Source organism: Meriones unguiculatus, chromosome 1, assembly GCF_030254825.1.
Source record: "Meriones unguiculatus strain TT.TT164.6M chromosome 1, Bangor_MerUng_6.1, whole genome shotgun sequence".
NCBI lineage: Eukaryota > Metazoa > Chordata > Mammalia > Rodentia > Muridae > Meriones > Meriones unguiculatus.
The window spans coordinates 132,149,043-132,161,275 of record NC_083349.1 but is presented as its reverse complement, the minus strand read 5'-3'; the positions used below and the strand labels follow the sequence as shown (position 1 = coordinate 132,161,275).

General features: G+C 47.5%; 1 protein-coding gene across 16 annotated transcripts in view; it reads right to left on the bottom strand.

Annotated features, from left to right (window-relative positions):
- Positions 1-12,233, bottom strand: part of Atxn7l1 (ataxin 7 like 1) — a 218,466-nt gene that overhangs the window by 22,265 nt on the left and 183,968 nt on the right. For all 16 annotated transcript variants that reach the window (XM_060366976.1, XM_060366950.1, XM_060366952.1 and 13 more), the window contains 3 exons: positions 9,868-10,145; positions 7,152-7,234; positions 6,023-6,276 (listed from right to left, as the gene is read on the bottom strand). In XM_060366976.1, coding sequence (XP_060222959.1) covers positions 6,023-6,276; positions 7,152-7,234; positions 9,868-10,145 — 615 coding nt within the window. The remainder of the gene's footprint in view (positions 1-6,022; positions 6,277-7,151; positions 7,235-9,867; positions 10,146-12,233) is intronic.

Sequence of the window (12,233 nt, the reverse complement as noted above, 5' to 3'; positions counted from 1 at the left end):
AGAGAGACAGACAGACAGACAGAGACAAAGACAGATAAAGAGAGAGAGGTGGCCTTGTTGGAGGAAATGTGTCACTGGGAATGGGCCTCAAGGTTTCAAAAGCTCATGGCAAACCCAGTGTCTCTCTTGGCCTACTGATCAGGATGTAGAAGTAATTCTTAGCTAGTTCTCCAGCACCACGCTTGCCTGCCACCATGCTTGCTGACATGATGATAATGGACTAGTCCTCTGAAGCTGTAAGCAAGCTCCAATGAAATGCTTTCTTTTATATGAGTTGCCTTGGCCATGGTGTCTATTCACAGCAGTAGATCAGTGACTAAACCAGACCTCATCATTTTTTTATTTTATTTTAATGTTTTGGCTTTTGAAATAGGGTCTCTCTCTATAGCCCTGGCTGTCCTGGAACTCACTACGTAGACCAGGCTGGCTTCAAATTCCCAGAGGTCCTTCTACCTCTGCCTCCTGTGCTCTGGGATTAAAGGTGTGTGTGACCACACCTGCTGAGATCCCACCTTAAATAAATAAAAGGCTAGAGTGATGCACCAATGATCAGGAAGGTTTGCTGTATAAGCAGGAGGGCTTGGGTATGGGTCAGCACTCATGTAGAAGCTTGGTGTCTGCAAACCCAGCTCTGAGTGGGGTGAAGACAGAATGATCACTAGGGTTTACTAGATGCCAGTTTTGCTGAAGAATGTGAGCTCCAGGTTCAACAAGAGACCTGGAGAGCCTCTTCCCTCAAAGGAACAAGGTGGAAAGTAACAGAGGCCATGAAGTATAGGCCTCCAAGTACCCACATATATGAACCTCACACACACACACACACATGCACCCCTGGAAATAAGCAAACTAAAAGACAATCTTTTAAAAAATAGTACAAGAAATTTAAAGAAGAAAGTAAATGAAAAAAAATTAGAGAAAAATGTCCAACATTCAACTAAGAAGAAGCCATGAAGCGGAAAATATGGACAATAGTGGAGAGAAATGTACCTACAATGCAACAGGAAACCATCCCAGGAGAGGACAGGTGTTTTCATATCCTCAATGAGTGGAAAATGAGCTACAGCAAGGGAGACATCTGCTGCCTTGGTATGATGGTGCACTCAAAAGGCATAGGCAGGAGGATCTCAAGTTCAAAGCCAGCCTAGGCTGTCAAGACTTGGCTTCCAAAAAGTGAAAATAATGAAAATTTAAAAATTAGAGACATCCTTGAAAACTTTCAGTGCCCCATGCCCTGGGGGGTAGAAGCTTGTCAGGGGGGGTCAGGATTTTAGACTTTGAGGTAGAGAGTCCCTGTGCCAGCAGTCATGGGAAAACGCCTTCAAAATTGTGCAGGGAAATGTTTTCCAAGCTAGCTGTATACTCACTGAGATCATCAATTCAGTGTTACGGTAGAATGGTAACGTGTTTGCTGGGGGAGGACTCTAAAAGCGATCTTCCATGCACTTCTTCACAGGCGGCTACCGAAGGAGCTACTTCATCAAAGCAAAGACGCACAGCAGAGAAGAGGTGTCTGGCGGGCCAGGAAACAGGCTCAGCTGAAATGCACCCCGCCTGGTGGGCGCTGCGGCTGCTTTCTCTTCTAAGTTTTCAGGCACCATTTGATTCTTTGAACTATGAACCCATATAACTTTGATAAAAATGAAGCTTAATTAAAGGGCAGATAGTTGAAACACTCAATAGTGAATCCTAGTTGCCAGCCAAAAGAGGGGAGGAGGCAGGCAGAGGGAATCCTAGAAAGGAGAGCTGAGTAAGACCCAGAATTGGCAGGACTGGCTCTAAATACAGAAACAGCTGGTCTGTGGGCGTCATATAGTTCATGCTTTTTTTTTTTTTACATAGGGTCTCTCTCCATATTCCTGTCCTATCCTGGAACTCACTATGAAGGGCAGCCTGGACTCGAACTTGAGATCTCTCTACCTCTGCCTCCTCTCGTTGCTGAGATGAAAGGAGTGAATCACCAAACTCAACCAAGAATTACAATTTTGAGACCTAGACTACATAGTGAACTTGAGGCCAGCCTGGGCTATATAACAAGCTCTTTCCCACCCTAAAACAAACAAACAACAAATGGAGCTGAGGAGATGAGTCAGCAATTAACAGGTTCTCTATTCTTTCAGAGAACTTGAATTCAGTTCCCAGGACCCATGCTGGAGAGATCACAACTTACATACTCACCCACTCACTCACTCACTCACCCACACAAACATCTCATAAAATAAAAGCAATCTTAAACAACAGATAAACAAAAACAAAAGGAGGAAATGAAACCACCTGCATGCGTCTGTTGACTTCGAAGTCCCCGCCCTGGGAGGCACAGATGCAGAGGTGGAGGACAGCAATGTGGCAAGAATGTGCCCTCACTCCATGACCTAGGGCTGTCCGTCTGCGTCCACATCACCCCTGGCAGTGTAAGACCCGCTGGGATTGGCCAGTTTATCCGTTAGTCCGGATGTGTGCAGCCGATAACTGAGGGCAATACCCACATTCCTCTGGCACTGCTTTCCACAGCTTCGCTCCCTCTCCTCCCACTAGGAGCTACAGCCTGGCCCATCACAATTCCAGGACAGCCAGGGCTACACAGAGAGACCCTGTCTTAAAACAAAATGAAATGAAACAAAACAAAACAGAAAAAAGACTAGTAAGTGCTCTAAGCCACCCACCGAGCTGTCCTCCAGCCCTCTTACTAAATGGTGGGGCAATCTGAGTTGGGAGGGGACCACAGCTATGCCTAACCTTATCTATTAGAAAACATGGAGGTAAGGGTTCTGCTTCAAATCCTGTTGCAGCTCTAGTTGCCTAATTTGTAACTCACAATGTAGCCCAGGCTGACCCTAAATTCTTGATATCCTGATTATTGAGAAGACAGGTGTACGCCATCATGCCCAACTTAAGTTAGGATTTTCAAACTCCAGACCCAAGTTTCTTGGTTAGCAATCCTTGACAAAAATGGGCTGGAGCAAAGATCATTGAAAAGATGAATAAAACATGAACAACATGTGTGACCACTTTCTACAAAGATATTTCATGATTTGGAAAAGATTACAAAAATTCCATTGGTGTGTGATATCTATCTTCAGTTGTTAGTATGGATGGAGTATCTGTTACATGTGTCATTAATAGTAAACGCGCTGTTGAAAGTTTTGTATGGTTTTTTTTTTATTTACGATTTTTCACATTTTAAAAATGGATCTATTTTTATTCCATGTGCGTTGGTGTTTTGCCTGCATGTATGTCTGTGTGAGGATCCTCTGGAACTGGAGTAACAGACAGGTGCGGGCTGCTATGTGAGTGCTGAGAACTGAATCTGGGCCTCGAGAAGAGCAGGCAGTGCTCTTAGCCACTGAGAGCAGGCAGTGTTCTCAACTATCTCTCTAGCCCCAGGTTTTGTGTGATTTTGATATTAAATTCTGATCATGCATTTTTCAGCCTGCCTGTATAGGATTTCACTAACCTGAGGACTTTGTTCCTGTTCATTCACTTTGGAAGAGTCCAGCCCTGCCCTAAAGAATGCTTCCCTTACTGATATTTGTCATAACATTTTGTGTCTTTTCTTTGTAAAGACGAAGAAGAAGAAGAAGAAGAAGAAGAAGAAGAAGAAGAAGAAGAAGAAGAAGAAGAAGAAGAAGAAAAAGCTTATCTAGTGTTCCTAAAGAGAAGATAAACACATGCAGCCTGGTCTACAGAGAGAATTCTAGGACAGCCAAAGCTACACAGAGAAATGCTGTCTCAAAAACAAAACAAACAAAACCACAGTAGGAGGAGTAAAGCTAAGAAGACTCTAAGACTTCCCTCCTGCTCTGTTTTTAGCAGCTATTCTACTACTTCTCTGTTAACGAGGACACCACTGATAAAGAAGAGCTTCCATCTGCTAAAACTTGGAGCAACGACTAATGAAAGAGTCATCTAAGTCGGACTTCACAAGACAGGCCTATAACCAGCACTAAGAGGATGGAACCAGTAAGAAGTTTATGGTCAGCCTCGTCTCTGTAGATATTTCGAGGCAACCTGGACTACATGAAACCCCTTCTCACTGGCCCCCTCCCCCTGAAAAAAAGAACTATCACACTGGTTCTGCTTGGGGAATCCTTGAAGAATCCACTGTGGTCCCTCTGAGAGTCTGGAGGACATTGGTTCTGCCTACATGTGGTTTCATGTGGAGGCCAGTCAGCCAGTATCGGGTACTGTGAAGGATGGGTTGTAATTGGAAAAAAAAAAAGTTCAATAGCTACAAAGGATCTGAAAGTCATTCCACATAGTCTGCCCTTACCCGTGATTTCACTTTGCCATGGTCAAGTGAGGTCTAAAACTATTAAATGTAAAATTATAGGCACAGGAGGCTCATAAGTTTCTAGCACATGCGGTTCTGAGTAGTGTGATGAAATGCTGAGCGGTCCTGCTCTGCCCCTCCAGGATAGGAATCAACGCTGTCAATGTATCCATGCTTAATGCATTGCCCCATCAGTCAGTTAGCAGCCGTTTTCAGACTAACTGCAACAGAATTCACATAACCTTTGTTTTATTTAATCATGGTCCTAAAGTACAAGATTAGTAATGCTGATTTTACTGTAATATAGTTTTATAATTGTTCCATTTTATTTTATTATTAGTTACTGTGCCCAATTTATAAATTAAATTTTTTCATAGGAAAACATGTATAGGAGAAAACACAGTATATACAAGGTTTCATTTTATCTGCAGTTTCAAGCATCCACAAGGGGTCTTGGAGAATGGGGCGCTACCACTTATACACAGTTAAAGCCCAGAAGTTTGGAATGGAGTCGTCTCCTCAACCCTGAAACAAGGGTAACCCCTTTGGCCATTACCTGGCATTGTAGTGTGAAGTAATTATGAAATGGTCATGCAAAGAAAGGGGTTGCAACAACACAGATGGCTATAGTGGTGGAAGGACGCCGAGGTGGCAGGAAACTTAGGAGCGAACATTAAGGCTGTCTGCTCCTGAATGCCTGTGGTCCTTTACTCTAAGGGCACAGGGATTCTGCTGCAAGACTCTTTGCAGCCTCTTTGCGGCAAACTGCAACAGGTAGAAGGATCATAAACCATTGCTATCATTGCTAGATTGTTGCTTTAAAGGCCAACTCCCTGCTCTTTTCTAACGATGTTCTCTCAAAGCTTATTTGCTGGTTGAACAATGACCCTTCGGGACACATTCCTGCATTAAAAAAAAATACCACAATTTGTACTTCTCACTGAATGTTATTATTTCCTTTCTGTGCCGGGTATGGACATTTGAGTCATGCCTTGTCCTCTGAACTCTACGGTTTTGGAGAGCAGGGTCTGGCTGCATTTTTTTTCTCTTCTCTGGCCTGACAGTACCTGGCTTCTCCAGTAAGTCCTCCATAAACACCTTTGAATGTAGATAGTTAGTTCAGATCCTGTTACCTGGAAATTGCTCTCCTGCCCATCAGAACAAACATTCACACATCTTATTAAAATTGCTTTTCCAAATGGATTGTAATTCTGTTTTTTTTTTTTTTTTCCATCCCAAACAAGTGGCTCACCCTCAACCCCACCACTGTCCTCTTCATCCCGACCATAGGGGAGTTGTGAAAATAAGTCATAAGAAATCGTGACAAGTGGGCAAGAAAGGAGGTCCTGGGAGCTTGTAAGTTGTTCTAACTTCTTATCTACCCGGGCTTCCCCTTTCTGCCCCAGGAGTCTTCAAATCACATAAAAACCCAAGCAGCCGGTAAGTTGCCTGGTGGGTGAAGTGCCAATCTTCCAGCGTCTGTTTCCAGCTCACTCTCGCTCTGTAAAAACACACTGTCTGATAAAAGCTCTGCGAGGAAGGCTGATGACTACAGCGGGAAAATCTGTTGAGTGCTATGTGGCAGGCGCCGGGCTGAGCCCCTAGGGCGCAGGAGCGGACTGAAACTCCATAGAGCCTTAGGAGGCTGGACTGAAATACCTCATTAGAGCAGCGTCAGGACACACACAAAACACTTAGCAGGGAAGAGGGCCTTGACTGAGGGCTGGGGCTGCTTCGACGCCGCTGCCGACTTACCTGGGAAGTACAGAGTTGAGTGGCCTGCATTTTGGTGGGGATGCTACTTTTGGCTCTGCCGCCGTGCTCCCGGAAGAAGATCCTTGCAGAGCATCGGGCGCGGGTCCTGGCGGGTTTGGAAGTATCTCCCTAGCGGAAGTCAGAAGGTGCTCTTTCACTTCTTTCTCCCGCGACTTGGCTTTGTGTTCCGCCAGAAGGAGGTCAAATTGCTTTTTCCGGCCTGGGACTGCTCTCCGGTGGCTCAGCGAGTGTGTCTAAGGAGGAGAGACAGGAGAAGCACAGCCTCTTTGATCAGCACATACACCTGCTTCCCCACGGCCTGCATTTCCGAAATTGCAATCATGAGCACTTAAAGGTGCTTGGGAAAGTCAACTTCAAGGCAACAGCTCCTGTTCTGAGGCTGGGATGAGGCAGAGACCGCTGGAACGCAACCATGCCCTACACTCCTGGTGTTAAGAAGCCAAGGCTTCCTCCGGACAAACGGCATGAGACAGCTTCTGCGCAGAACCCGGGACAAGCTCGGAGGAAAGACACCCGCATGGGAAAGCTAAAGTCAATCCAGGTGCGGGTGGGAGGCTCCAGCCGGCCCATGCATCCGGGGCCACCAGGCAGACAGGGCCATAGCCTGGATCCCAAGAGCAACTAGAAGGACAGGAGGAAATCTGCCGCTCGCGGCTACCCACTAGCGGGTGCCCCGGGTCCGCCTGTCCCCTGGTCACCCCGAGAGGCTAGATCAGGGCGCAGCACCGCATCCTCCCCTCAGGGCTGCCTTTCTGGGCGCTGCCGCCGCCGCCGCCGCCGCCGTTCCTGCATACATTAAAACCTAGCAGGCTTTAGAACCGCCTGTGAGTGCCTATAAATACAATTTACTGTCTGGCCTCCCAAGTAACACGGGAAGCCTAGGGTGTTTTTTTTTTTTTTTTTTTTTTCTTCCTTCCCCTTAAAAAGCCAGCCAGCTTGAGGCAGGCACTCTGCTACCGTGGACAGAGAAGAAAGCATTTCCCTTACAAAGAACAGCTGGAGGTCGTGTCGAGGTTCCACACCCTGCCGTGTGCAGAGAGTGGCATGCAAACATTTCGACAAAGGCCCCGGCAAGAGCAGGAAGTATTTTTTATGGAAAGAGAAATACCTTGCAGGTGAGGGATCTTGTGCAAGGTTTCTTTGTCTCGGGATCCAATACTCCACAGTGTTTATTTGGGTCAAATTCTCTCTCTGGTTTAAGAAACAAACAAAAAATGTAAGAAAAAGGGAGACTAAATAGGATTTGGCATTAAAACTACATTAAAAAAAAATCACATTTGCACCAACAAGTGAGATATTGTCAGGCAATCTTTTTTTTCTTCTTCTTCTTTTTTTTTTCTTTTTTCTTCCCCCAACCAGCTGCTAAGATGCTTCAAGAACCACTCCAGGGGGACATGGCGCTCCTCTCTGAACCCTGAGTCTGGTACAGGGCAGCACTGGGAACAGGGTGGGAGCAGTTGGCAGAAGGGAAGGACCACACTGTTCCCAAACACTTTATTTTACTTAAAATTGTCCCACAGGTCCTTGGCACTTTGGGCACAGTGGCTGCAGGGCAGGGAGAGGTACCTGAGACCAAAAAGACTGACCCTTACTTACTTCCCAGGCTGCCTGGAGAATCCATGCCGGCCGCCCCCTCCCAACCCCCACCTTCACCTCTCAACCCCCAACCCCCACCTCTGCCTGCCTGCTTTATCCATTTAAGTGGGAGCTTGCTTACTGACTTGTCAATTGGGCTCTCAGGGTGCTTTTCAAAGCCCTTGGTGAAGGCCTTCCATACAGCCTCTTAATTGGTAAAGTCATTGCCCTGAACCAGGACCGTCCAGGCCATGCCTCCGGCAGGGAAAGAAGAAGTGTAGCTGTGTCCCTCTGCAGGACTGAACTTGAAGGCATGGGAGTGCGGACTGCTAACCTTACAGTTCACTTTGTCTGTTGCCCTGGTTCAGGTGCCGCACAGGAGGATAAGACAGGACTCGAGGCCTGGGAGATGAAGGATGAGGTTACCGCTAACTGTTCTCATGGTGTCTCTTGTGACCCTTCCTCTCTTTGGTGAATGACAAAAATGCCTACCACACCTGCAAAATGGTGTGTGTGTGTGTGTGTGTGTGTGTGTGAATCTCTCAAGGATCCTCAGGCTGTCTCTGTAAGGCACCAGCAAACACCTGAGTCCTGCAGAGCAGGAATGCCTCAGCTCTCAGTGGTAATTTGCAGGGCTGTTCAATGGTGGAGAGGGGGTGGTTGGGTAGGGTGTCGGGCCTCTAGAAATGTGAGGTGTCTGTAAGGGTGGCAAACTGAATAGAGTTCCTTAGCCAGAAACTGTCCGAATCTGCTGGTGTAAACTTGAAGAGAAATAAATGAATGTTCTATTGTCAAGTGTCGGGGTCAGAAGGAGGCTGCAACTGAAACTGAGATGTTGTGTACAGACTGACCCCGCCCCTGCCACTGCCACCACCCAGGGGCCATCCAAATGCCCCTCCCACCTATGAAGAGATCAAAGCAGGCAGTGAGTGAGTAGGCCCACTGTGGAGGTCTTTCACTTGGTCTGCCAGTGTCAGTCCTGTGCCCAGACCAGCACCAGCACCTCATGTTGGAACTAATGGGGTTTTGACTAGGGATAGGAGTTGGCTGTTGAATGTGTGACAGAGGTGGGAACAAAGAACCCATTGCCACAAGATGACTGGAAGAAGCCAAAGTGGTGTTCTTTCAGCGGCAAGGGAGCCACAGCACAGGCTGACACCTCCCCTACACACACACTGGGGTGTGAGTTAGCAATGGGGGACTCGGTCCATAACGGAGCCCCCACCAGGATCCTCCTTTACCTTGATTGTGGCTAAATGGGACATGGAGAGAGCTATGGGGCTGCTTCATTTGAAAGTTGTTGGGTGGGCCCAAGCACTTTAAAACATAATTCTTAAATACAGATATCAGATAGAAAATCCAATTAAACATGAAGTAGAATATAAAAATTACTCACACCTTGGGTGCTTAAGAGCCATGCCTGGAACACAAGCATCTCTCTCTCAAGGATGGCTTTCTCTGTATTTTGTTTTGTCCTAGCTACAATTACAGACAGCCCACGGTGTGTGGAGAAACTATGAAATGCCTAGCTTCTTCCGGTCATTTGGAGACAGCAGAACAAACCAGATTTAGTTCTACAACAGACCCAAAGCAAACATCATCCTTTAAAGGGGCAACTGTCACCTCTGAGCAGCCATGCGTCTCTTTAGGGGGCTGAGTAGTGGCCTGAGAGACCTCTCTGGACCTCTGCGATTCTGGCCTGGAAGCTCCCAGTGGGAATTCCAGCCTGACTGTGGAGGAGAAGGCAGCTGCTACCCTGCTACCCCAACAGTAGAATCAGTCCCGAAACTCAGGAGGCTGAAGGGCAGAGGTTACAGTTCTTGGTGTGGCACAGTCACTGACTGGACTGTCCAACCCAGCATGCTGTGGCTGTGAGCTCTCTCACAGCCAGTCCAGCTTCACAGCAGTGATGCTTCGGTGGGAGCTACCGTACAGACACAGCATGATGTGTCTGTACACGGCCACTAGGCTCACAAGGCCCTCGGAGTCCATGACTGTCGGAAGCAGAGGCCCTTGCTTCCTAGAATTATAGGATAGCTTCAGCTAAATTCAGAACTTGGCTGGGGACCTTATCCTCACTGGGGAATGGGGACAATAGCGCTCCCTGGTACTTTGCGGTGCTGCTCCTGTTTGCGGCTACACGCCGTGTCGCCCTTAAAATGAAACAGCTGTTTAATTATACAAACACATCACTGGTTACAGATGGGATTCGGTTTCGCTCTTACCACGAGCCAGACTCTAACACATACCTGAAAGTCTCCGGTAAGGCTTGTTGCTGTTTTTGGTGCCGTTTTGGTGCTTCTTGTCGATGGTGGCTGACAGAATCCCCTTGCCATTTAAGATCTTCTCTGGTGAAGGTGGCACTGACTTGGACATCAAGGTGGGCTTAATTAAAGGTGGGGTTGAGACGGCAGAGGAGGAGGAGGAAGTGGCTGCAGGAGTGGTTGTAGAATTCATTTTGACATTGGCACCATCGGCCTTCACTAGGTTAGGAATTTTCTCTAAACTGACTACAGGAACTGGAACGCTGAAAAATAAAGGAACACACATGCACGCTGCCTTCTTTGATATATCCGGTCCACCGAGGAGCTACACCCGCTGATCACTATCAGAACACTTCCTTATCACTTATTTATACTCCTCCTGTAATCGAGCAGCGTGATTCCCTTTTTGATGGGAGGGAGATCTGTGCTGTGTAAAGGACCGACAGGGGGTTCGAGGCTGGCACAGTGCCCGGGATAGATAAGAGCACACTGATTACCTCCCAGGCCGACTGTCCCCGTGGATCCTCTGATTTCCCCACCTCCTCTCAGGCCCTACATGTGGTTCTCTCCGACACGGCACCTTGGGCAAAACAAGGCCACCACTGTGAAGCGCAGGAATACAGGCTGTGCCCTGCAGACAGCCTGCCACTGTGGAATCAGGTCCCCTCCTCACTCTCCTGCTTGAGAGAGTCCCCACCCCCACCCCCCGGGCCTGACATCTGCTTAGCTCCCCAGTGCTGACAGGCTCACACCACACAGCATGGCTGCAGTCCAGCGCAGGGCATGCCATGCTGTCGGGATCACGCTCACATCCCGAGGATGGGCTCAAATTGAGTGAGCCGCCATGTACCATTATCCAATATTCCATTTTAGGCAGCTAGTTATGTAAATAGGCAATTCTCCAGACTGGCAGGTGAGAGGATGAATTTTAAGAAGGCAGGAGCACAAAGGTGTGCATTCTCTCTTCAGAATCTGTCACCTTCGCCCCACTCCCCTGCTAGTTCCCAGTAACGGATGTGCATTTGATTTCTGCTGCTCTTTAATGCGGGAGGACCCTGTGGCTGGGGGGCTTGGGGGGATGTTCTCAGGGTCTTGAAAGATGAGACGAATAAGTTTTGCTTTGGTCTCTGAACCAGGTTCCCTTTTCTCCTGGCAGGAGGGTAGACTGCTAACACTTCTGCTCCCCAATCATCTTTGAGCTGTGAGTGGAGCTAGCTTAGCTGTTTGAATGCCAAATGATGGAAAATATGGCTCTCACATGCCTGCAGACAATGTAGGGCATGAAAGAGAGGCTGTTTTTGGCAGGCAGGAATCCGATCTGTCCACATGGCTGGCTCTCGCTTCTCTAAGGCATGTTCACAGATCATTTCTTTGATCAAGTTGCTCATGAAATTATTCTAGCAACTCGTCATTCTCTGCCACCATTCTGATTCTGAAACAGGGCCACAGATGTTAGTTACAGGTCTTTGCCAGTGGGCACACAGTGGTGGAGTTGAGTGGGGCTGGGCATTTTAGACTTTCCCCTTGGGCAATGTGGATTCTTGGCCTGTAGAAAGGTAGCTTGGGACTGCAAGTCTATGATGAGGCAAGTGGGAATAGTGGTTTTAGTAATGCATGGTGCCCTTGCCAATGCTGCCCTTTCTCAGAATGCTGCCGTCACTGAGACAGGGCTGGTCTGTTGTTCTTGTCTATTTAGTAGCGATTCTCTAAGTGCTTACGAGTTAATTGCTGAAGAACAGTCCCCCAAACTCTCTTGGGTGTGAGAGTACTAAGAAGCCATAGAGACGCTCCTTGGTGAAGTCAGCATTCAGAACGTCAATGGTTTGAATGCATCCCTCAACATTTGTGTGTTACAAACTTAACTCTCCCAATGCATACGCTGATAAGGTGGGTGGGGGACTTTGAGAAGTAATTAGAATTAGATGGAGTCGTGTGTGTGTGTGGTGGGGGTTCTACAATGGGGCTAGTGGATTTATAGTAAAAGGAAGAGAGAGCTGAGCTATCAGTTTTCCTGGTCCTCATCAGGTGACACCCTCTGGTGTGCTGTGCCTCAGGAGGAAGGTCCTCACCAGATGACAGCACCCTGAGAGCAGATCTCCCAACCTTCTCACTGTGTGATGTAAGTTCTATTCATTAAAGATCAGAGAAGCAGAGAACAGACTGAGAATATAAAGAGATACTATGATGACAAAAACGCAAAGCTATGTGAAAGTATGAAATACAATTCTTCTAGACTCATTTCTTCAGTCTAATAAAGAACAGGTTACATGATTCAGGGACCCTTCCATCCCCCTTGAGACATTGTCTCAAGTAGTCTAGGCTGGCCTTGAACTTTCTATGTAGCCAAAGCT